The following is a 26,207-nucleotide window of genomic DNA, read 5'->3' as shown; positions in this document are numbered from 1 at the left end:
ACATCTGAGATATTTTCTCAACTCACAATCAGATGTAGCCAGAATAGTCTCCTGAGCCCCTGTAAATCTGTAAGGATTAAGCAACTGTGTAAAAATATATTCTATTGCCTAAATTAGTAGTGCCATCACAAGAAGAATTGTTTTTGTTTTTTAAAACTGTTCCAGATTTTCTTTCATTTAGCAGTGAGAAGTTAACTAATTTATGTTGTTATACGGTTAAAGAACCCCTGTAAAACTGGCCAAGATGCTGGTCAGGAATCAGACTAAGTCTATGATATAGTGATTGCCCCCAAACTTTCTTAATGATTTTTATTGCAACATGTAATTATTATTACACAATAGTTTAAAAGCTTGCATCTTGATGATGCACTTTCAAAGTATGCTTGGCTAAGCAATTGTCTCATAGATTGGAGGGGCTTTATCAGGGAGTCAAATTCTGACACACTCAAGGGTGCTGTTCTCATCTCTTTTGCAGTGAGATCTAACAGTACTCACATAAAAGACTCTTAATATTCCCAGGCACCTGCCCTGACAGAGGAAGATTAAAAAGTTTTAGGAGACTGAATTAATAGGTGATTAGATGAGTAAGATATCCTTATGGATTTATCAAAATTAGAATGTACAAAATGAAAGAGATACAGTTTTTTCTACATTTAGTGACTTGCAGATATCCTTACCCTCCCTAAAACTTTTAATGATGGAGCAGTAATACTTTGTAACAACAAATAGAAACTTCCTTTCCTTCTTTAAAATCTGAAATGATTTAACATTTTCGGGCGAGAACGAATCCCGTAAATTTCTTTGTCTGCCTGCTTCTGATTCCAGCAGTCACAACAAACTCCTTGCTCTAAATTAATGGAATTCTAGATTCATTTAGGCTGGGGAAGATCTGTAAGATCATTGATCCAACCATTAACTCAGCACTGCTGAGTCTACCACTAAACCAAGTCCCTACCTGTGCCGCATCTACATGTATTTTAAATATCTCCAGGCGTGGAGACCCTTCCACTTACCTAGACAGCCTGTTCCAATGCTTGCTAACCTTCCCAGTGAAGAAATGTTTCCTAATATTCTATTGAAACTCTCCTGATGTGGCTGGAGACCACATTCTCTCATGCCGGCGCTTGTCACCTGAGAAAAGAGACTGACACCCAGGCTCCTTCACGTAGTTACGGAGAGGGATAAAGTCTCCTCTGAGCCTTTTTTCTCCAGGCCAAAACACCCCAATTCCCTCAGATTCTCCTCATAAGACTTGCAAATCCCTTATCTCCTTCACAGACTTTCTTCCCGTAACTTTTAAGAGGAATTCAAATATTTTTTTCCCAATTTCAGCCAATTCTGTTTTTAATCTGCATAGCTCCTTGATTTAATCCTTTAAAATGCACAGCTATAGGTGTTTGGCATGTCAGTTGTGTCAGTAAGTGTGAGTGACTGGCATTGTCTTGCAGTGAGTGCCAGAAGACAGAGCTGCTTTCCATTTCCATGCCTGTGGGTTTTGCCTTGTGCTGCAGTAGGATTTTAGGTTTTTTTGCGTGGCCTGAGAGCTGGGGTGGCCAGGGCTGCCCTTCCTCAGACCGTGGACTATAAGCAGCAGAACAAAGCATCAGCCTTCCTCATGCTATGACACATCTTCAATGTTTAAAAATCCAATGAAGATTTAATCATTAAAGATAAAAAGAAAAGAAAAAACTCCCCAGTACCAGCAAATAGCTGTTATAAAGATCTCTGATAATACTCCTTTCTCAGAACATTGTTAAAATAGATATCATTCCATGGAGAAAAATCTACTTTTGAGGAAAATAGTTGTTTGAAATAGTCAGGAAAGATTTTCATTTATTTTTTTGGGGAAATCTCTTCCAATTACATTGATGACAGATACGTAGCAGTACAGGGGAGCAAAGAGAACGGGAGGAAGCAAAAGTTTTTTTCAATTTTTGGCTCCTCCAGCCTCTATCCCAGAAAGCAGCTACATTCTCTGCAGTTGCTGTAAGACCTGACATTCTTGTGATAAATACTTGAAGATGATATTTCAGTCTGTTTGACTGGTGACATGATTATGATGTATTGAAGAAAAATTACTAATTAAAATGCAAAGAATTAGAAAGGGGGAAAAAGGAAAGAAAAAAATTAAAAAGTAAAAGAAAAGCAGGAAGATGAAGAATAAAGGTGTTCACTGAAAAAGAATGAATGGGATCACAAACTTCACATCCTAGTTGGTTTTGAGACTGCCTGCATTTCAGGATTAACGTGGTTGGGCTCTGCAGAGGGTTCCCTGGTCACCATATGCACAACAGTCATGTTAGGCAAGTTTATTGCTCCCAGCGCAGCTGCTCTGGGGTGATTTTACTGCCTGTGTACCTCAGCTTTATGCTTCACATTTATGTCTTTCACAAACAATTCCACAGAGCAGAGTTGCACATTTGATCCTTCAACAACTTGAATATATGTTTTTACATGTCAGTTGATTCCCTTATTGCCGGGGAACTTTCTTTTAAAAATTCCTTTCTTTCATTGTGATTCAAAGAGAAAATAAAAAAAAACCCAAAACACCAAAACCCAACCAACAAAAAAAATCCTAAACCACACAAACAAACAAAACCCAAGCAGCCAACCAAAAACCCCCAAACAAACAAACAAACAAAAAAGGAAGGAAAAACCCCCATAGAAATAGCCACAGTTCCACAGAATAGAAATTTTGAATTTCAGCCAGCCCTGCTTAGGAATTTCTACCTCATTTTCAGGATCATTCATAGGTCAAGGGCAGCTTTTTTGATTTAATACTTCAAGTGTAGGTTTAATTGTTTGCCTAACTTATCATTCAAATCTCTACTAGTCACATAATAGCCGTGATGCATAGAAGAATCTTGTTTTCAGTCTGAACAGGTCTTTTTTTTTTTTTTTCTTGAGAATTCTTTCTCTTGTTTAATACCTTCTCTCTGCCCTAAAAAAAACCACATTCAACCTAACTCATCTGCATGTTGAAAGATTTCCCAGAGATGTGATGCAATGGATAGCAATGGAGCTTGAGCTGGAAGATATTGGAAGATATTCACCATTGACTTTGTTATGTGACTTAAGTGAATAATTTCAGCTCAGTGCCTCAGTTTTCCTATTTGTAATGTGGATGCAATGCTGATTCCTTCCTTCATTTCTATGTTTTATGGTATTTACTGCCTTTGCTGTGTGTGCGGACTCTTCCTTCTCTGCTCCGTGGTTGTCAGTGTTTCAGTTCTTCCATCACCATAGATGCTATTAGAGTAGATGAGCCCTGCAGGCTTAATTTTCAGAAGAACTTAAATGTAGCTCAGTTCCCAGCTGAGTACCTACTTCTCATGGACTCAATGTTATTTTTTTCCCTGTGAAATAGTAAATTAAGAGATGAAGTGTGTGGGGGTTCATATGGGAAAGCAAACCCTCCCAGTCTTTCAGGTTTTCTTTATCTCTCAAAAAGTTCCTTTACTGTTTACACTTAATTTGCTGCTTTTTCCTGGTAATTTTTGAACCACTATATCTTAGCTGCTTTTCCTTTGTGTATTTTGCATGATACTTCGTCTGACTTCAGTCTTAGAACAGCGTGTTGCTTTGACTGGTTCCAGTGATGGAAAAGAATAGTATTGAGCTCTTTTCTGACACCAGGTTATTCTGTAGCAAAGGATCATTTGTGAAACAGGAGAGAGTTCATGTAAGAATTGAGAGAGCACATTTGTACAAAACCCAATGGGAAAAGCTCTACCGTCAAACCAGCCCCGGCTGTTGAGGCAGATGCCTGGCTTTGCTTTTTTTGTTTATATTCCAACAAATCAAAGCTGACCTGTGTTGTTATCGGAGTAGAGCAGCAGGTGCAAAAAAATAACTCTGCTGCCAACTCAAACGAAAGGCTAAGGCTAATACCCTCTGGGAGGTATTGAGGAGATAACAGAGAGCCATGCCAGCAACTGAATTAACGGCTCTATTTACGGTGGGTTTTACTTAATAACCTGCTCCTAACGCTGACACATAAATACTCCATTGTATTGTTTAACGCAACCACTGGGGAAATCAATAGGAACAGGATGGGCAGCTCCTGCTGTGCCAGGTGAGAAGGAGCGACGCCACGGAAGCGTTGCTCTTCTAACCACAGGCAGGAGGGAGACAAGGAAAGTGGGAAGGTGTTCTTGGCTTTTACAGAAGTGGGGAGACATCGTTTCCCACAGCTTCTCGACTTACCTGTAGAAAGTGGCTATAGAGCAAAGAAACCTCATTTCCCCATTTTCTGGTGGCTTTTAATAAAGGCAGTGAGCATAAACAGGTGGTGGCATATATGTAAAGAACTGTCCCAGTGCCACGTGGCTCTGGGAGGCTCCTGGGAGCAGGGGTGAAGAAAGCCTGCTGCTACACCAGCGGTAAAGCAGACAGCCCTCATGCAGTCACTGGAGTGGGGTGCCAGGGAAGTGGTTTTGCAATCTCTTACCCTTTTCTCAACATATACAATATGAAGAAACCGCATGGATACAGCTGGACTCCAAGTAAATGTTTACCAAAACCACACAAATGTGAAAGGCTGAGTGGTAGTAAAAGTAATGGTCTGATAGCAGCTTTCTGAAACAGGGTCAGTGGGCTCCACTGGGCTGTTCCACTGTTAGCCACCCACGTGGGGACAACTTCCTTTGCAGACAGAGATTCACCCTGGGATACTTGGTAATGTGGGGAGGCAATCAAGCAAGCATCCTGGATGGAGCGATATATCCCATAGGTGGGATCAGCAAGTTCCAGTCTGGTACTAGGGAATGTGGTAGAGGAGTCAATAGCCAAATAAACCCTCCCTGTCAGCTCTGCAGAATGACTCTTCCCACCATGAACCCTGCATTGCTTCTGCTACATGTCCTTTTTGAAATATGCTTTTCCTATCCCATCTGCAAAAAAGTGTGATCATATTGTGGTTAGTCAGGCAGTAGGTTGCAACATGGTATAAATACTTCCATCAGCTAGGTTGGATCCCCAGAAAGCTGCATAGTTTAGCATAAAATTATTTATGCTTAATTTCCAGTTTCTCTGCCCTAGTTAATTTGTGCTGTGGCCCTCACATATTTAATGCAGAAGCACAATCTCTTTGCTGATTGAATGAATCAATTAATGTAAAAAGTAGTAGTCCAATCAGAAAATTTGCGCATCCCCCAAGACACTTTGCTGTTTTGTGTCTCCATCCCAAGTTCCTTATTCTGGTTGCTTCTCACTCAGAAATCAGCCCTAAAGAGAAACCTTGCAGTTTCCAAGTAGATGCCCTTTACTAAAACAAAATATATGAAACAGAGTTTACAAAAATGAAAAGAGAAAAAACACAATTGCCTTTTTTTTTTTTTTTTTTTTTTTTTAAGTAGGCAAATTAGTGGTTGTTACTGTGTAAAACCAGACTAGTCCCATAACAAAAGAGAAGTGTTGGTGGTGATAGTGGTTAAAGTGAACTTCCACATGAAATACTGGCTGCTGCTGCAGCATATATCTGAGTGGCTGTTATGTCAGCAACGAGTCAGCATCTAATGAGATCCAAACATGAATACAAACACAATTATTACTGTTATTATTGTCATTATTCACTAACAACTGAACAGTCACACAGGCTATATTAGCAGTATGGAAAACATTTCCCTCAATATGCTGTTGGTCTTTAAAGCAATGCAAAGAGAAACTGTCGTGGAAGCTAGAGGGAAGTGGTTGGAGAACCAGAGCCAAGGGAAAAGGAGAAGGTGTTAGAACATGATGGTAATATTTTGTTAGCTGATGAGGTTCATGCGTAATTATAGACGTGTGGCTTGTCAAGTTACAGGGCCATCTAGAGTGCTTTTTGGCCATTTGTATATTTAGTGTATTGTAAGCAAAAGAAAGGTGTTTAGCAAAACGAGATTAGGGAGATGAGCTGGCTCCTGGTTAGAGGAAGGATGTACCAGAGAGATAGGAAGGACATGAAAGGAGGTGTGGAGTTGTTCCATGAGGTGTGGTATTAAGTACTGAAAGAAGAATAAAGAGCAAAGGCAGTTTTTCCCATTATTGTGTTTCCAAGACTCTGTATCCCTGAGGCTAGCCTGATGAATCTATGGCAAATGACTTCTAAATAGTCAGGAAAAAAATGTTTGACCCAAATTATCATGAACTTGCTGAGGTGGTGCACACAGTAATAAAAGCATTGCTATATACCAGTTGAAGTAAAAAAAAAAAAAAAATAGAAAATAGCCCACTTATTTTCGGCCACTTTTTAGTGAATCTATCTACTTGTTCCACAAAATTCTAAGAATACATTACTGCAAATATAATCCAAACATCACAAGAAATACAACTTTTTCTTGACTCACTTTTGTCTCAGCTCTGTGACAGCAATTTCACTAATATTATATGGATCTGTGCGCAGACCTGCAAAAAGGAGGATGAGGTTTTTGACAGTAAAATAAATGATGATATAATTTTTTCGTATTTGAAAATTAGTGGCATGGCAAGAAGGTGCACATCTAGCCTGTGATGTGACAGGAAAGCATGGATCTGAAACACCAGATTAAGTGTTAGCCACCGTTAAGTGGCAGGTTTCATTTCACTGTTTTCTCTGCTAAAGTAACATGATGATGGAGAAAATCTGAAGTACAAACCCTTGGTAGTTAACACTGACAGACACATCTATGCCTTGAGGACTCTCTGTTCACAATCTGCCTTCTGTTTGCTTCTTATTTAGAAAAACAAACAAACAAGAAACCTCCTCTTTTAAAACTCTTCCTTTTATTTTCATTTTACTAATGAGTACCTTGAAAATTGAAGTCAGTTCATATGAAGATTATTGGGAAAAAAAGGGGTCAGAGAAAAACAACCTATGAAACTTTGCATATCATCAAGTAATTTTTTTTCCTTGCATTCATAAAGTGAACTTTGTTCTCTCTCAAAAAGGAAACTGAACTATGGTTTTGTCTTTAAATTACATCGTTAAAAGAGAGATAAGAACCAAACCCTGGAGCAGAGGGATAGCTCAGATACAGATCTAGATCCTAACTTTTCTACCCAAGGTTCTCTTTAGTTAAAATATATATGCAAGATTTTGAAGCATCCATATGAACATGTTTAAACAACCACCACATATCTCTTACAAATGTTGCCTTGTAGTGCATCATGAAAATAAGATCTTTAGTAATAAAATATTCCAATCAAGCTTTATTTGATTTTGTTTATCACGATCATATCTGTAATGTAGGTATATGTTAAACACCCCTTTCCTATTCATCTTCCTTTTTCTGGTCTTTCAGTTTACCTTCATGTATATATTTAATGTACAAGGTTCAAAGAAAACAAAAGAATAAACCAAAGTCTTCCTTTTCAAAAGCCCACAACAGTAAATGATCAAGGTTTCAATGTAGTCTCTGAAAGCTCACCAAGAGCTCACTACTTTTGCACATGCAAAGGTGGGTTTATGCATATGAACCACAGCTCTGTACTCCAAAAATATGTAAGCATAGAAATGTGCACTTCAGAGAGGTGTAGTAGGAAATAAGATTAGCCCAAAGACCCAAACCAGAATCCTGAATACTACAAATTTTGTAGATTATTTAGAAATTTTTCCTATAAAAATAATTCCTTGAACTTCATAGTGATAATGTGATTCAGTAAACAGATTTTGTTACTGTGGCCCAAAGGCACATGAGATGCACTAAATATGAAATGCATCAAATGCTCTGTGTGTTTTACAACAAATACTGAGTGTGATCAGAGTGTTTCTTCATATGAATTTTCTTCAAAGCTTTCTAAGAGTTTTTCAGTTTCTTAGTGGTGAGTCTTGGGGTTATCATCAAACAGATCAAGCTGCATAGACTATCACCTGAATAGTACTTTGCAGGCCATAGCAAAGTGGTCCAAAGTTGAACTTTTTGTTATGAAGTAGATGCCTGTGAGTAATCAGCCTGCAGATAAGTTGTTTTTGTGGCTTCTCTCTGCTCTATAGGTACTATAGGTATGGAAACAAGGAAGTGTGTACTAGCTACAACTGAATCTACATGGCCAGAAGAGATGCTAACACACTGCAGAAAAGGTCACATCTGAAAGTGAGCCATGGCAAGGATGGTATCTTATGTGGGAGTCTGGTACAGACACCAGTGATGAACCTGAGACCTTTGCAAATTAGACAGATAAAGATCACAGGGCAATCTTTGGGTCAGCCATAGCTGTATGTATAGACATACTGCCTCAGACTAGGACCCTGGAGCTCTGGTAGTAATGCACATTAAATGAAAGGGAATAAAAAAAACCCCGTAACAGAAGACCCAAAGCTCACAGGAACATGCAAACAAGCTTTCAACATTCATATATTCAATTTGTGCCTGCCCTTACCACCACTGGAGATGTAAAATAGCTGGTTGGAATGTAAAGCAGCTAATTGATCATATACATTACAAGTACAAGGCATTTATGTTTCTGAAGTAGCCGTATGTGTAAAAGAAATCCACGTGCTATGTCCTTTGTGAACATCCTGAAAACTGCTTACCTAGTAGTCTTTTGATTTTTCAAGAAAAGGATTAAAAATCCAGATTTTGTTACTCTTCAGTTGCAATTATCACTTGGTATTATTTATTTTAGATTACGGTGTAAGTCTTTGACTGTAATCCAAGATGCAGCAATGATCTAAAATATTTAACATACTCTGTAGATACTTGTTCCATAAACTCCAAGCCCTGAAAAGCAGGGATTGTGTCTTCACTGTGTACATAACACACTTCAAAGAAAATAGACCCAGGTGAAATCTACATTTGAAGTTCAGCCATGATGGTAAAAGGGGAAAAATGGGGAAGAATCCCATAGGTAAATATGCCAAGAGAGATCCACCCTTTTGGACACGCCAGGAGGAGCTGCACTGAGCTTGTCTCAGCTAGAAGTCACTCTTAGACTTTGCATAGCTTACAGGTGGAGTCATGGCTTAGTAGTTTCAGTCTGTTTTGCCCTAGACGTTGTTGTTGTGCTTTGCACAGAGTGCATGGCTTCACCAGCCAGAGGGCTGGGGGTCCTTTCCCTATGGATCCCTTTCTCTTATGGGCTCCCCTTCCACACCCCTTTGGTTCACTTCAGAGTTGTGTCCATGAGCAACTATACAAATTGGTATCAGGACAATCACTCTGGTTGTGCTACTTCAGGATTCAATCACTTTCTCTGTTCCACTTATTTGCCTTTCCAGTGTTCGGAATTTTCGTTACATTTAATATAAGCTCTTCTTGAAGGATTCTGGTTCAAAGAAAGGAGCAACTCTTTATATGGATGTTAAGATTCATTGGGTTGAATGTGGAAATAAGGATCAGAGTAATTTATTTTCAGAGCACACCTGTAGTGCAATAAAATAATTCGCATAGAGTGCACTATACTGTGATCAAGGTTCAAGGATTTGTAAATATGTTTTTCTGTAATGCTGGATTTGCTCCACAGCCAGGCCATAGCTCCTTGCTCTCTCCATTACCACTGTTTGCTCAGAGTGGTCAGATGGTCATGGAAGAGAAAAAGAGCAGAGCAAATGACCTCCTGCTACTGCCAAGCCAAAGCTCCTTCAGACTCCAGTGAGAGCTTTTACTAAGGGAAGCCTTGGGTTTGGTCTTAGAATGCCACCTGATAAAATGAATGTTGGTGAAAGTTGTTATCTTTTTTATAATTTAAATGCATTAATCCCCTCTAATAGGATTCTCTCTAGAAAGAATTTTGCTGCACACAGGTTCACAAGTATATTTAATGGTGCTGGCTGAGTAAAGTGTCATATGTGTAGTGTTATAACTCCAGAGATGGCAGCTCTTTGGGAGAAAAGAATAGGATTGTGTGTACGGACACCTGCCACACACAGATACAGACATGTGTGTGTATGTCTGTAAAAATACATGTGATTATATACTTAAATGATATTTCATCTGTGCTTTCATTTATAATGTACCTTGTCATAGTAGAGGGACAGATATCAAGATTTTTTATATTATTTTCCAAAATACCAACTCAGCTAGAATCTCTTTTAATATGGTTTTCAGAGGAAATGAGGCTTTCGTGGTAATTCTGTGTTTTGGCTTTTACATTTGGCCTGTAATAATCTTTGAGTTTCATCGCCAATTTTAATTAAATTTGATATGGGGGTAGAAGTCCTAGAGATACAAAGTTTTTACAGGATTAATGAAAACTTGCTGCCAAGTACAGAAGGAAAATCCATTAATACTTGATCTGAAAGAAAGAGCGACGCTTGAGCTCACTGCTCTGAGACAATGAGATATTATGAATGCCCCAACCGTGGGAAAAACTTCAATCAGCACTCACATCTTACTAGACACTAGAGAATCCAACCACAAGATACACATTCATAGGAAACCAGGCTTCATTAGTTCCACAATTTACTTTGATACATGGAATATAATTAAAAGAAAACTGAACATCTTATGTGTCCTTCCCCTTGAGGTTTCGCACCCTTTAACCAGGTTTGTCTGTACGCTGGGGAAATTTGAGCATTTGGCCCTGGACTAAAGAGGAACACGCTGCTTCCAATATCCTGACTCAAAATCTTTTCAAGTATGGGATAAGGATAAATCTTCCATGAATTTTTAGCAAAGAAAGGTATATGCGGGATGACATGAAGAAAATCCCAGTTTAGTTTTCTGAAAATATTGTTGAGCCCAATCCAGTATGCTTCCAAGAAAAGGTGTGGAAGTTGTTATTATAAGATTTTATAATCCTCCTGAACAAAGTGCTAGAATGATTTCCAAATAAGAAACACCCTTGCATTAAGATAAAAGAGATGAACTAAAAATTTTCAAGACACGAAAACCCCTGTTCCTTGAATAATACATAGAACTTTGGCAAAGTTTAGATTAAAGCTAAATCCAGTTCTCCTTCTGTGATTAATGTCATATTGTAAATTCTCCCTCATAGATACAATTGTTACTACAGGTGATACTGAAAATTAATTAAGTTATTAAGGTTGAGATAATTTATTTAGCTTCCAAAACCAGGATTATTGGTTGATTTAATTGTAAAGCAAGTTTCATGGACATTATTTAAAAATAATATTAATGTTGTTCAGGGATATGGTGAAGAGCAACTGTCTGCTAGACTGCAACAGGACAGGATGTTTTAAAGGAAAATAACTAAAATTCAGATCTCAGGAAGAGACTGTCAGAGCTCTTCTTTTCACATCCTTAATGTTCATTAGTTTTAGTTACTGCTGGGGTGGAAAAACTATGCAAGAAACATGATTTGGTTTATTTAACTATCCATAGCTTCAGTTGCCAAATCAAAGTGTCATAGGATCTTTTGGTTTGGAAATTCACCTGATTAGTTATGAAAGGACATAAATTACACAGAAATAATTTCGGTTCATATGCACACATTTTCCCAGATGGACTTGTAAGCCTCTTGCACAAGTTATGAAATCTGTGTAGAATTTCAGAAAATATAAAAGTTGCAGAATACAAGACCACATAACACAGTACTTTTACTTCTGAGATAGCTTCTGTAAATGTGACTTCAGATCAATGGATTTAAGTTATAAAGTTATAAATATATAATAACTTTTTAAAAAGAAGTGAATTCAACAAACTAAGTTTCTAAGTGTGTTTTCCTAATCCTCAAGTTTTATCATTTTCCCAGAATAACTGGTATTCTACCTCACCTGTACTTGACACTGTGTTAAGGTCTTTTTCATTCATTCATACCTAATTGTCTTTAATTATTTAAATCAAATTTAAAGAAATAAATTGATATATCAACATGTGCAGCCTCAGAAGTGTATGCATCGACTGTAAAACAAACATTACTGCTTAAAAATTCTTACACATCAAGTATTTAATTTATATACATTATAGGCTGAACATGTTTATGATCATGATATTGAATTCAAATGCTTCCTCACACTTTCTCACTCGCAATACTAAGTCACTTGGCCTTTTTCACAGGGCTAAAAAATGTCTTCTAACTTGTATAAACTGACTGATGTAATAGTTGTCTTTCATTTGGCCAGAATGGGACAAGAAGTATCTCTCAATTATTAATGTTTTATAATCCCTTATGCCTACTAAAAGAAATTAAATCCTCCTTGCTAGTGGTCACTGGATCACAGACTGGCTATAATTAAGAACGGAAAGCGACTGCCAAATCATTCATGGTTTGATTTTGCCATTCTGTACAGCTACCAAAAAAACCAACAAAAAAAAAAAAAAAAAAAGAAGAAAAAAACCCTAAACTAGTTTATACTGCAAAATACCATGTCCTGTGAAAAACTTCCTTAAACTTCCTAAGGCTTTTTCTTTTTAAACAACTGTCAGTAACCTCTCTCCCTTTCCTTCTCTAAACACATAGCGGGTAGAGGGGTCAGGAGGAAGAAATAGATGTAACTTTTAAGTTGCATGATTTATTTTAAATGACACAGGAAAACACCAATCCAGGTAATTTTTGGACTGCTCCTTTAAAAACCAAGGCTGTAAATGTTTCTTTTGACTCCTTCTCCAAAAAGGTTGCTGGCATGAGCTTGTAGGGGATAGAGATGTGCTCTCGGTGGATGTTTTTTCACTGGCCTCAGTGGATAAATAGCCAAGACCAGAAACTTTACCCTTCACAAGTCCATTTTGTATTTCATAACCTTTTTAATTTTAGGGTGAAGTCTAGTTGCATGCACATGCCATCCTGATGTCTAATGTTTTGTTTTTACAGACTTTGCGGCTTCAATATTTTCGAACAGGGGTTTGGTTTTCTTTTTTTCCTTATGTATATAAGAATTACAATCCAAAGCCTTTGTAACATTTAACAAATTACTTTCCCAATCTTCTCAATAATATCTTTGGTTATAATGTATATTTTTAAACTTTACAACTTCACACCACTGAAAGATAGTGTAAAACATCAAGAATACCCATCACTGGGGAATTTTGTATACTTTCATTGGAATGATTAAGCATGGGATAAATGTAACATTTTTCTAGAATGTCATACAAGTAGAGCTTTTTTAAAGTATAAAAAAGTAAAGCACAATTTTACTCCTAGTGCTAATGCTAAGATACATGGAAAGGAAAGCTTGCTTAAAAGAGGGAATGCTGTCTTGGGGGTGGTATCACTCCAAAATATTGATTCTGTGACAACAATGGCTGTCTCATTTACATGATCTTTGACCATCTGATTTTTTTGGTGGGTGGAAATGTATGATCTGTGATATTTGTTACCAAGAAGTGTTATAGACACTGTTGACACAGATCAGATAAGAAACTGGGTCAGCTGACAAGATATTCCCTGTAAGGCTACCTCCCTGTAACATTATGTGTATCCTTCTGTGAGAGGGATTTTCTGAGCATGGCTTGTAGTCAATTGTATAGTTTCATTTGTAATTATTGGAAAGTTCTTTCTCTCTCTTAAAAAAAAAAAAGAAAAAAAAAAGGAAGAACATGTTTAAATCATACTTCTCTTTAAAGCAGGAAAAAAAAAAGTAAAACTATTTAGTATTTAATTTCTGAAAGCTTGGCAGTTTTCATGTACTGCTCTGTCAGGAGCCTCGTCTTTTCATTCGGCTTCTTTTCTGATTACAGATTATTCATTTATGGATGGGCAGCTGTAGAAACTTGCTTCTTGCGTATGCAAATTAATCATGGTAATGTTTATCATAAGGAGATTTTGTGGCAGTGGAAAAGGGGTTGTGTCAACATGTTCTTGATTTCAGTTGTATCTTCGTCTACAGATGGAATTGGCCTCCTTGCTTTACCTTCAGTGGATTTTTTTTTTTTTGCCATTTATCTCCTGGACTAGACACCGCTCACTAAGCAAGCTGTTTGATTCACTTACAGATCATGATTTTGGAAGGAGCTGGCAGGATGAGTATCAATTCCAGCAGCAATCTACTCCACCAGCAGCCTTCCTGGACAGACGGATATTCCACATGCAATGGTAGGAGGAATTCAGCTGCTCTGAGCTGTATTCTTTTTTGGGAGGCTGGGGGAAAGGGGCTGCTACACCTTTAAGCATGTGTGAGTATTATTTTTCAGTAGTATTAGTTCACTGGAGTTTCACTTCTGGTAAGAAAAATTTTCATTTGCTACTTCATTTTAAAAAAGCTGATCTTGAAAAAGGGACCAGTTTATTGTTCATTTCCTTACTGGCTCTCTTTCTTAAAATTTAATGGTGTTGAAAGTGCCAGAAGTTCTCTCTTCTCAGTCCAGAATTCTTTCTCTTGTACCTTTACCCCTTGTGCTTCCTCTGAACCAACATTACTGTTTAATGCTAATCAACCCTCTGGCTTTCCAGGGGAATAGTATTTTTGCTCATTTGCTGTATTTGCTTTTTCAGCTCAAATTACTAGATAGCTTTCTAATTAAACTGGCATTAGAGCACTAGATAGCTTGTGGCTTGTGATCTTTTCTCTTTTTTTCTTCTTACTGTTTTGTGATTATGTATATGTGATATGTGTATATAAAATGTATTCATATATATTCTCTCAGTATGAAAAATATATATAAACCTATATCTCTATAGATGCTTGACATAATTTTAGAATTCTTTTCATTATTCAGTGGACAGGTAAAACTTAAAATCGAAGCGGACAATCACATGCTGCTCTTGTCCTTCTGATCCAAATAATATTACAACAAAAATTACAATTAAAGTTCCCACTTAATGAGATATTTATTCTTTTTTATGTGTAATTTCTAAATACACAGGAATACAACAACATGTGCTTAATAAATGTAGCTGTCTGTCTATAACAGTGCCATACAGAAAAAAGTAGTATCTGAGTTTCACTCTTCCACAGGATTTCATGGAGGGAAAATGGTGGGGGTCTATATCAAATTTCCAGGGTGAAAATCCTCAGGATTCACTGATGTTTTAGAGGGACAGGAAACTCAAAGCTCAGACCAGGCTGCACAATAATTCACCACCTCACTTACTTTTACCTAAGCTACTTTCTTCTCTCACTAAAGTTATCTTTGCTAACATTAGGATTCTAGTGGCCTTTGAAATCACTTTACTCTTCTGAAGCGATAAGAATAAAAAATCCTCCTTTTCAGGGGATATTGTCAGCACCAGAAAACCTTTTTTCTCTGACATACCACACTTTTAATAATTTTTACACTCATTCCCCAAATCCTTCAACGGAAGGACGAGGAACAGTCCTGCAAACTCCCTGAGTTACTTACTCAAGTCTTGTTGGCTAATATTGATAAGGAAAGCTAAATAATTGTGGGGATTGTTTTTGTCCTACCTGGAAACTGTGTCCTGTACCTCAGCTGAGGAGACCTGAGGTCTAGTGTACCTGAGTTAAGGCGATTTCCTAAAAAGTTCCAATTCTAGTGCTAATTCTAGTGCTTGTAGTCCTCTAGCAATATCCACTGTTGTCAGTATTTCTCACTGTGTGGTTAATTTTTTCTAGAGGAGACTGGAAACAGACTGGTGCCATATCCTGGAATGGGGTCACTGCAGAGCTAGGCCATGGCAGTCTCTCCTCCTGTAATCTCTCATTCCCTCAGCCTTAAACCCTTGTTGCACTTGTGAACATTTTATCTCACCATCACCTCTGTCTGGCACAGTCCATTTTCCTCCTTTCCCAGGGAATAAATTGCACTGAACTCTGTGAGGACAGACCAAAGCAGTCCTGCCTTTGCTCTTATCTTACATAATGATCCCATCCCATGTACAATTTCTTCCATTTGCACATGCAAACTATTGTCATGCAATGACATACAACTAGGAACAGTTTGAGATTGCCAAGAAAAGACTCAGACAGTCTAACAAGAAAATTAGGCAACTTCCAAAACTAAAAATGAGTTTTACAACTACATTCAGAAACCACTGTACATGACTACAGCAATAATCTGCACCATCAGAATGCTAACTCTGTCATGAAACCATGGCCCACACTGACAGGCTTTTACCTGGAGCAGTATGAGAGTGCTTTTAACCTTCTTTTTTATGACCCCACAGTTCATACTTAGCCCCTACTAAGTTCTTATTCAAAGAAAGTTTCCATGTCACCTTGTGAGAGTTTTGCAAGGTTTTGCCATCATTTTCTGATGCATTATCAGAGAACTTTGGTGTGTTTAGCCAACATTAATAAGGTAATTCCTGCAAATCAATCAGCCAAGAGGTGCGTAATGAACTAATGCCCAATTTTTAGATGGAAAACTGAGGCCAAAATCCCTACAATATCTTCCCCAGCAATAGCTACTGAGCCAATGTTAAAGACTAGATCCATAGACTTCCAAGATGTGAAGTTTGGCTATAGATATTACTATTGATGACTATTATGCTATCTGAGACAGTAAATGTATTTTTCTTTTCCAGTATCCAGTAGCTTCTATGGAACCCAGTGGCACGAAATACACCCGCAGTACTGGACTAAGTTTCAAGTCTGGGAGTGGCTGCAGCACCTCCTTGATACGAACCAGCTGGATGCCAACTGCATACCTTTCCAGGAGTTTGATATCAATGGGGAACATCTGTGTAGCATGAGCCTGCAGGAATTCACTCAGGCAGCTGGGACAGCAGGACAACTGCTTTACAGCAACCTCCAGCACCTAAAATGGAATGGTAAATAGATGTTAGAGAGAGACACATGTACATTGGCCTGAATTCTGAGATCTTCAGAAGTCATTTACGTTCCCCAGAAGCTTGCCTGGCAGATTATATTTGCTGCTATTCTGCCTATAGCTCATTTACTATATTGCTAAATTTCTTGGATATGACTTAAGGCAGAAATCCGAAGGATGAAGAGGAGAGGGAATGTTTCCCGCTCCAAAATCAGCCCTCTGGCTCAGGTGTAGAAGTTGCTGCTTGGAGCTAATACATTTGATTCCTCTGTGCTCATTCTCATACCTCCTATCTGCTAATTTGCTTTCTTGCAGGTCAGTGTGGAAGTGACATGTACCAATCTCATAATGTCATTGTGAAAACAGAGCAAACAGGTGAGTAGCAGTTGGGTAAATTGTCTTTTGAAAAGGGGGGACCCCTCTTCCAAGGGAGACAAATTGAAGTGGCATTAAATAAAATGGAAAGGGTATCATGCAGAGTACGAATGTCAGTCAGTGCCTACTTCTGAAGTTTCAGGTAATACCACATGCACGTGGCCACTTTTCCTGGGAGACCTCTACAGTATCAGCAGTACACTGATGTACACTGATGTTCAGAGCTGAGGTGCTCCATGGAGGCAGCTTTGCAGAGGGCTTCCTTCTATGCTTCATTCAGCAGATTTCAAAACACCGTATTTTAACAACATGCTCCAGTAAAAAAAAAAGGAAGAAAGAAAGGAAGAAAAAATATTTTGTTGTGAAGTGCTGTTAATATTTGAAACATCAGGAAATTTCCAAAAAAAAACCAGCTTGGAAAGAAAACAAAATGTTACATTTCAATTTCTTCACAGGTTTCAACGAAACTGAAATTCAGGCAGTAGTTTGGTTTGGTCAAATCTGCATTTTTGCTGTTGCAGTTCTTTTTCTGAGTGTGTTTACAGCTAGATCCCTTTCCTCCCAGGGCTTTGTTTAACTGAGAAAAGAACTTCAGCTTGATTCAACCGTCCTCTTCAGGCACAATTATTTCCCTTGTTCCTTTGCCAGATCACGCCTGTCCATATCCACACACTCTTTATCCCACTAGTCCCAGCCTCTTTGTTTGTAGGTGTGCCCATGAGCCACGTTTTGGTATCTGCTGGCAGAACAAATACAGATCTGTTGCATGTGGCATCTCCAACAAATACTGTCAGCCTGTTTATCCACCTAACCTGCTGGAGCCCACTCTCTCCAGCCAGGAGCATTACTCACATTCTCCTTGCAGCAGGCAAGGATTGCAATCTGCAATCCATTCCTGGCCCGTGCTTGCGTGATATGGAGATGTGCATGAGGCAGCCTTGCTGCTTTCCATAGAGGTAACTCCAGTAATCCTTTAAGTCCTGATTTATGAGATCCTGGTATAATATTATTTCCTCCTACTACTAGAGATGAGGGCAAAGTACCTCAGCTGCACATCTTGGAAGGACTGACTGACGGATGGTTCTCCTGGATGTGCTGGATCAGGAGTGGCTTGGTGGGGCTCTGGTGGTGCCAACCATGGCCAGTGGGAGTGGGCTAAGTTTCTGTATGAGGGGGAGCAGGAACTGTGGATTAGGGCTACTGGGAAAGTTACTCCTTGTAAGACAGCAGGGACAGGGCTGGTGGTTTTGAGGGGAAGCCCCGTTCATTCCAGCAAACGACCACAGCTGCAAAGACACGGGTACTGAAAAAGGCCAAAATGGGAAGGTGAACACTGCCCCATGCTCTGGCTGGGTAAGGCCTGTTTTCAGAGGCAGCATTAGGCAGATCAGGTGTCCAAGCAAGAAAAGGGTGTGTGCTATTGTCGGAACACAAGCTCTGGGTGCCCAAACATGCAGATATTAGTTAGCATGCCTGCTAAATTCCTATGTCATAAGTGGTAACTTGGCCAAACATGATTATATAGCTGTAACTCATTTTGGGGTTTTTGATTTCATTTATATGAACATGAAAAAAATTAGGTTTAACCTCAGTTTGAACCGTATATCTCATCCTTTCTGACGTGGTTTCAAAAGAAAAAGAGATTTTTAAGGCTTCTGGCCTTAAAAGTGCACTGTGAAGGAAATAATTTCCAGATCAGTACAGGTCGTAAAGACAATACTTTTGTTCTGCCTATATTGATCCATATGACCAGAAGGTCACTAAAAATTATTCCTCATTAATCATGAAGGTGATTTTTAGGTTAAGAATAGGGACTTAGTGTGCCTGGAATAAAATGGCCCTTCATCTAGGATTATGCTTTGATGTTTCTCACTATGTGCTTAAACATGAAGCTGTGTTTCAGAGAGGACTTTCGAGTTCTGCCATTATAGAAATAAATACTCATCATAAGCATCCTTCTGTTTTACTAGATGTTTGAGAACACTTTAATCTCTGTGGCTCCAATGCACTGTCATAATCATCAGGGGCTGAGAATTCAGGACTGGATTGGGTAGAATTAGAGTTGATCTGGCATAGGAAACCTCCTCCAAGGCCAGGCATAAATGACATACTAGTCAGAAAAGGAAGAGCATACCACATTATTTCTAAAAGTTAGTTCTTTACATTTGCCTGAATATGCAAAACTCCATGCATAATTTGAGTGAAAGGAAATAATTTTGTATATAGCCTCTTCACTTCTTGGTTCCCTTGACAACTTTTTTTTTTTTTCCTTAACATTTTAAATTCTTTCAGTGCTCAATATTTACCTCTGTGCTGAAAAAATGTTCTTTTAATGATCCAGTTTTCCTTTTGGTCCTTCAGATCCATCATTAATGGTGTCCTGGAAAGAAGAGAACTATCTTTATGACAGTGGCTATGGTAGCACAGTAGGTAACTAACATCACAATACTTGATGCATTCTGAGATGGCTTTGTTGTTGTCTGAGGCTATTAGTTTAAACGTCTTCTTTTTAATTCCCAGACTTATTGGACAGTAAAACATTCTGCCGTGCTCAGATTTCCATGATGACACCTAGTCACCAATCTTCTGGTAAGAAACTTGTAATTATATTTTTAATTGTTTGTCACTTGTCCCAGAGCTACCGACATGTAATAGTCTCTGTGGTCTTCTGTTGTAGGATTGCATCTGAACCTCCAGTAATTTTAAACTAAGCAACGATGGTTCTGACAGATTTATTAGCTGTCATTATTCCAGCAGCTTTCTTTACAGAAATGCTTCTGTCGTCTCTCTGTCAAGAGAAAGACGATCAAATAATCTGTAATCTTCTAAAGTGACTGAGTCAAAGGGGTAAACATTAGTGTGAGGGAGACACGCCATGCCAGCTGCGCGGCGCTTTCCTGCGGTGCAGCCCATGGGCAGATGCCCGCGGCCCACCCTGGGCAGCAGCGGCCGTGCTGCCCGCAGAGCCGACTCACGCCGAGCAGCTCCGGGCCGGGCTGCAGGGCACACGCCGAGCCCGGGCTGCCTCCCGCAGCCTCTCTCCGCCGACATCGGGGCGCTCGATAACCCTTCCTCAGGGAATCTCAGCGATCCGCCGGCTGAGGGGCAGAGCGAACCCGCCCGCTCTGCGCGCAGTGTGTGGGGAGCGCCCCGCGGGCCCGGCCCGGGGCTGGGGAGAGAAAGGAAAGGAGTGACGGGAGGGAGTCAAGTGGAGATGGCAGGGCAGCCACAAAGCGGGGAGGAGAGGCGGGCTCCTTCTGGGAGGCCGTTCAGCAGAGATCTGAGGGAGGAAGCAGCGGAAGGGCGAGGAAGGAGGATGAGAAAGGAGGATGAGAAAGGAGAGCTGACTTTGTACTGGGGGCAGCCCTGTGCGTGTGGGCCCCAGTCCCCGTGCCTGCCATCCCCTGCTGCTCCAGCCTCCCGAGCTAGATTTGCCGAGGGACATCCAGTTTAAACTAATACACTCAGCTATGAATTGTAAAAATAAAATAAGAGAGAAAACTTGACCAGAAGAAGAAAACCACCAAACCAAAACCCCCAACCAAGCACCCTGTTTTCTCTCCCCATCACCTCCACCCACTCTCAGATGTCTACCAGGATTTCAGGGCTCTCTGGCAGGGCTGGGGACCTGTCCAGACCCTGGCACGCTGTGTTTATCTGCTGACTGCTTAAGCCTAGAGCTAGGGTGGCACGCCAAGGGCACAGCCTCCTGTAAAAACTAAATTTGTATATCCCGTAAAAAAATGGCTCATTCCTGAATCATATGCAAATAACGTGTAACCTTTTGTCAAAAGTTTTGCAAGACGGCTTTGTTGAAACTGCATCATAACTCTTTTCATCTGTCAGGCCCCAGCCTCCTAACATGGCATGTTTGAAACCCGTCTCCACGTAGGAGCTGTGGCAGAGCAGGAGGCTATTTACACAGCTGAAATCCAGAATAAATCACTGGCTAGGCAGAAGGCAGCTGAACTTCCAAGAATACATTTCCAGCTAAGTGGAGCATAACAAACATTTGCAAGCGAATTGTGGGATTTTAAAATGAGAAGGATTTATATGAGGGCAAATAAAGAGCTGGGTTCTGCAGTCGTTACCTGGAGTTCCCACAGGCTTTTAATAACCTATGGGGAATCATAATCTGAGGAAAGGCAGTGATATAAGCCTCATTTTACTTCCCCCACACCACACCCCCCTCCAAGCTGAGTGAGGTGCAGGCTAGTTCCTGCTCTTTGAGAGTGGGAAGGCAAAATGACTCAGAGCACGTTTGCTGCTTGGGGGTCAAGGACAGTAATTTATCAGACTTAGAATAGCAGAGGTTAGGCCTAACCCCACGGTCTTGTTCAGTTTATGTTTCCAGTTATGTATGAATAAAGCAAGTGTGTGAATAACTTTGCATCTACCTTTTCACATGCAGCTATTGCAGTAGCTTGTGCAAATCTGACAAGTTTCTATGCAAATAAATATTTCCTGTGAGTCATTTTCCCATGCAAATGCCTGGTTTCCATGAAAAGTATGATAATTGTGCATTCATAGAAGCTGGGAAAACATGCGTGGGACCTTAAGCTTTGCTTTATGGGATTCAGGGACAAGGTATGCTGAAAAGCAAACACAGAAGGGGCTCCCTCTCAGGTCTATCCCACAGATTTTGCGAGACTTAGAGCAATCAGATGAAAGCTATTCATTAAGCTCAAGAGCAGAGCCAGGCTGTGGTGGTTTGGGGGCGGGAGGGTTGAACGTGCAGACTGCGAGGTAGGTTACAGTCATGAACAGGCGGAACTCCTTTTTTTTCATTTCTGAAGAAATGCTTGTGCCAGAAACCCTATTCTTCCTCTGGCTGGTTGCAGGTGATAAAGTAGCATTGATGAGAAATGGCTTGTTCCTATGGCTCTGAGCCACAGAAAAATATATGCTTGTCCTGCTGCCAAAAACTCCTACCAGCGCAGCCCCTTTCCCCCACCCTGCCCCCCTAAACAACAGCGCTTTGCCAGTTCATTATGTTTTAGTCAAGTAGGTGTTCTGTGCATTGGTACCAGCACATACATTTCCCATTAGATCATCTCTTCAGAAACAAATAAGCCCCCAAAGATACGTGCTTCAGCAAAGACTAAGATAATGGGACAATTCAGGATTCCTTTTACAGATGCGATCATCCTATTTTTCTCTCTCTCTCACACAACATGAGGTGAGCTATTTGTTAATCAAATTTAGCTTTCAAAAGCCAAATGTTTACCTGTGCATTCATTCTTTATTCATCAATGGTCTCTTTGAGAAGTGTGCTGATTAGCATATAGTACAGAAAACAAAACTCTCCCTCCTCACTTAGATTACCTTCCGAAAAGTGATTATCTTTAGAAGAGATATTTGTTCTTTTTTGTGGTTTTATTTCTTTCAACCTGCTAGTCAATGGAAAGCCTTTAATCAAATTTACAAATAGGCTTCATTTTCCTTCTCTGCAGACTCTTCAGACGCAAAAAAATCGCAAGATCATACCCCAAAGTCCCACACCAAGAAGCACAGTAAGTCAAAACTCATGCTTATAATGATCTGTTAGTTGACTGAAGGAAAAGAAACAAATGAAAATCAGATCCTCTTTGGGAGGGAAGAGGAAGCATTTTGAACTCAAAACTCATTAAATCATTATTGTGATTGAATTCTGAAAGGATCTGACTGTCTAGTGCTGCTTGTTTACATCATTTTTGGGCTCAATATTGTTAAACTTTTCAAATTGTTTATATCAGTGAGGGCCTGTGGGCAAGCAACCAGAAACCAGCTTCCTCTGCCCTGTTGAGCTGGGCTGGTGGAGTGGGGTAAAGGAATGATGAGGAAGACTCGGGATTAAATCAGGAGGGCCTGTGCGTGGGCACAGTCATGCTCGTGCCTGTGCCTGCCAGGGGCAGCACACACCACAGACCCTGCTCAGCATCTCCTTGCAGAACTTCTCCTGTACGACATCACCTGTGTGTGATGTGATGTGATCTCTTCTGGATGTGAAGCAAGCACCTGTGCCTCAGTCTTTCCACCTTCTTAGCCCCTGATATGGCAGTCTTTCCCCTCTCCTCACCTACATCTTCTGCTAGTTTTTATTCAACCTGACTCTGAAGACAGGATACCACAACTGTGATTTCTGTACATAGTTCCATTAATGTACTTTAGCGACATTTTTTAATGCTGAAAATATCCTATGTATGTCTTTTCCATCCTATTTAATTCCTTGATTGTAATAGGAAAGCTTAGTATTGGTCTTTCACTGCATTTCATAGGATTTAGGTTCATCCTGTTTCAATATGACCTCCAGATTATGTCTCTTCCTGACTCTTCTTACTCTTGTTCTGTCTCTTTGCCCTAACAGAACTCCTGAACTTTATATCTGTACACAGATATCTGGGTGGGGTTTTTTTGTTTGTGTTTTTGGTTTTTGTGTGTATGTGTATAAAAAGGTTGTTCACAAAAGGATTAGACAGATCTGGTCTGAGGAAAGACCTGTAGATCTGAGGTCTGTTAGCTTGTTCATTTTGGAGAAGGCTGAAGGTTGACACATTCCAGTCTCCAGCTTCCTCAGGGAAGGAAGTGGAGGGGGAGGTGCTGATCTCCTCTGTCTAGTGCCCAGTGATAGCACATGAGGAAATGGACTGAAGGTGTTCCAGGAAAAGTTTAGACTGCACAACAGGGAAGGTTCTTCACCCAGAGAGTGGTCAGTCACTGGAACAGGCTCCCCAGGAAAGCAGTCACAGCACCAAGCTGGACAGAGTTCAGCAGTGTCTGGACAATGCTCTTAGTCACATGGTTTAGTTCTAGGATGTCCTGTGAGGAGCAGGGAGCAAAATTTTATTATTTTTATAGGTCCTTACCAACTTGAGGTATTCTGTGATTTTAACATCTCAAATCACAGCCTGGGCATACAAAACAGGTCATGTTGGCAGTCTGGGCTAATCCCCTTCATTTCCAGTTTCTTCAGTACTGCTCCATTTCATGACCATAAGTTACTGATGTCCAGATAGGCCAAGTCCACCACATTTTAATGGATCCAGAAAGCAATTATATTAATAAAGAGAAATATTGAATTCATTGACTGAAATCTAATTCTACTTATACTGCACTATATACAATTTTCAAGTTACCTTCACATCTTTGATTAGCTTGTTTCCTTCTTAATTTGGTCTAATTACATGCTTTTGAAGTCAGACCAAAGGAGTGCTGTCTTTCTTGTTCACCTTGTCACTGTGTTTGTTATTCTTCATTTGTAAATGACTTCATCTGGCCTGATAGATTTTTTTTTTTTAACCTGGACTTTCTGGTGCTATCTTTATAGTAACAATGAGATGTATTTGTGCTTAAACTGAGAGGTCTACCCGTTGAACTTGGAGATCTGTTGTCATCTTTTCTACACTGTGATCAAACTTTTTGCTTCACTTTTAACATACAGTTTTGGCTGGCTACAGTTTTTTCACTGTCCTTCTATCTACTCTACACCTTCTTACTTAGTCATTCATGCAGAATGGCACTTCACCTCCCGTACCTTCTGTCTGCCTTTTAAATGCATGGAGGTTTGGTGCCTGCTTCATGTTAATCTTGGCTGTTTCATGTGCCACACAATAATATTAGGTTGCATGCTATGCTGTAGACAGGGATCAGGAGAAATGGGCAAATGAGATGAGGGGAAGACTTAAACATGTTCTCTTTAGGGCGGAAATAGTGCCAAAGGCAGAAGAAAGCAGTGGGTGGTTTGGACTCTGCTTCCCCTGGCTGCTGGGGCTCCTACCTGCCTGTCACAGGGCTCAGACTGCCTGAGGCCAATGCTTACCTGCAGTCTAAAGGCTGCCAGTGGTTTTCACTTTCTCTGAGGTGGGGGTCCAGTGTTCCAGAAACTATGGCTTGAGTGTTCACCCTCTGTAGATGGCATAAAAATTGCAAGCATGGCCCAGAGAGCTATTGAGACACCCCTTCCTGCCCTCTTTCCTTTTTCAGACCCTCGAGGAACTCATCTTTGGGAATTTATTCGAGATATTCTTCTCAATCCTGAGAAAAACCCAGGATTAATCAAGTGGGAAGACCGGTCAGAAGGTGTCTTCAGATTTTTAAAATCTGAAGCTGTGGCTCAGCTGTGGGGAAAGAAGAAAAACAACAGCAGCATGACTTATGAGAAACTCAGCCGAGCTATGAGGTGAGCTCAATGTTGCTGAGAAAGACTGCAGCACATACACAGACCAACTGGATGGAGAATTTCTCTGACTTTTAAAAATGATTTGCAAACAGCAGCAGTTGCTTTCTTTGACAGTCTCTCACACTAGTTTTGAGATTGTAGCATTGTGTTATTTTCTTCTGTTTCTGTAGATTATAGGATATAGAGCACAAAAATAATTGTGTATATATATATATATATATGTATATTTATAAATTCTGTTTTTCTCCATCCAAACAACCAATGTAGAAAGGAAATATGATTGCAGAAACCTGAGAATGTTTAAATGACCCAGTAATGGCTGGAGACCTTGCTATTTCCAGCAGCATTCAGAAACTAGGCATACCCCACATCCATTGTCTTAAAATTGGTGTTAGGATTTTCTTTCCTCTTTGATTTAACATTTTGAGACTTTTTCCGTAATCTGAAACTTCAAGATGTATTTTTAAAAGGATGCTGAGGTTCTTTCCTGGTCTGATTTTCAGATTCTGGCTCATCTGGAAAAAAAACCCCAATGAAATCTCATAAGAGTGTGTGATAAATCTTGCAATATGCTTTGACCTGAAACACAGTGAAATTAAAACTCAGAAACTAATTAACCTAAAGGAAAAAGAAAACATCAATTTTTCCTTCTCTGTCATTCAATTATAATGATCTTAGATATTATAAATATATATCTCTCAATAGAAAATAAAGACTTTTGAAGCTAGCTAAGGGATTGTCTAGTTGGCAGTGGCCTTTTAGGACCATAGGTGAATTTACTCTTATGACTTTTTCTGTTTTTATTTTAACAGATACTATTACAAAAGAGAAATCCTTGAGCGCGTGGATGGTCGGAGATTAGTATATAAATTTGGAAAGAATGCCCGTGGTTGGAGAGAAAATGAAAATTAAATATATCAAGAAATAACATTTAAAACACTTGGATGTAAATATTCAAAGACTATTTTCTTATATTTATGTACCAAACTGGGGTGAAAAAACAATTCTACTTCTGTCGGGAAGAAAGAACATTATCATTATTGGTGTTAAAATTATTTTATTTGAAGTATGTCCTGTATGGGGAAAAAATGTACACAGTTTTCTGTGATATAAGTTAACATTATAGAATTATGATTATTTTTCCCTTC

At 39.6% G+C, this 26,207-nt stretch overlaps 1 protein-coding gene across 1 annotated transcript in view; it reads left to right on the top strand.

The window, feature by feature from the left end:
* EHF (ETS homologous factor) overlaps positions 1–26,207 on the top strand; it is a 39,164-nt gene extending 12,957 nt beyond the window's left edge. The window contains exons 3-10 of the mRNA XM_079307896.1: positions 13,791–13,890; positions 16,282–16,527; positions 16,842–16,901; positions 19,263–19,331; positions 19,422–19,490; positions 22,355–22,414; positions 24,864–25,059; positions 25,872–26,207. Coding sequence (XP_079164022.1) covers positions 13,794–13,890; positions 16,282–16,527; positions 16,842–16,901; positions 19,263–19,331; positions 19,422–19,490; positions 22,355–22,414; positions 24,864–25,059; positions 25,872–25,971 — 897 coding nt within the window. The 5' untranslated portion in view covers positions 13,791–13,793 and the 3' untranslated portion in view covers positions 25,972–26,207. The remainder of the gene's footprint in view (positions 1–13,790; positions 13,891–16,281; positions 16,528–16,841; positions 16,902–19,262; positions 19,332–19,421; positions 19,491–22,354; positions 22,415–24,863; positions 25,060–25,871) is intronic.

Source organism: Erithacus rubecula (assembly GCF_903797595.1).
Source record: "Erithacus rubecula genome assembly, chromosome: 6".
Classification (NCBI taxonomy): Eukaryota; Metazoa; Chordata; class Aves; order Passeriformes; family Muscicapidae; genus Erithacus; species Erithacus rubecula.
The sequence above is the reverse complement of the archived record's forward strand: the minus strand, read 5'-3'. Positions and strand labels throughout refer to the sequence as shown.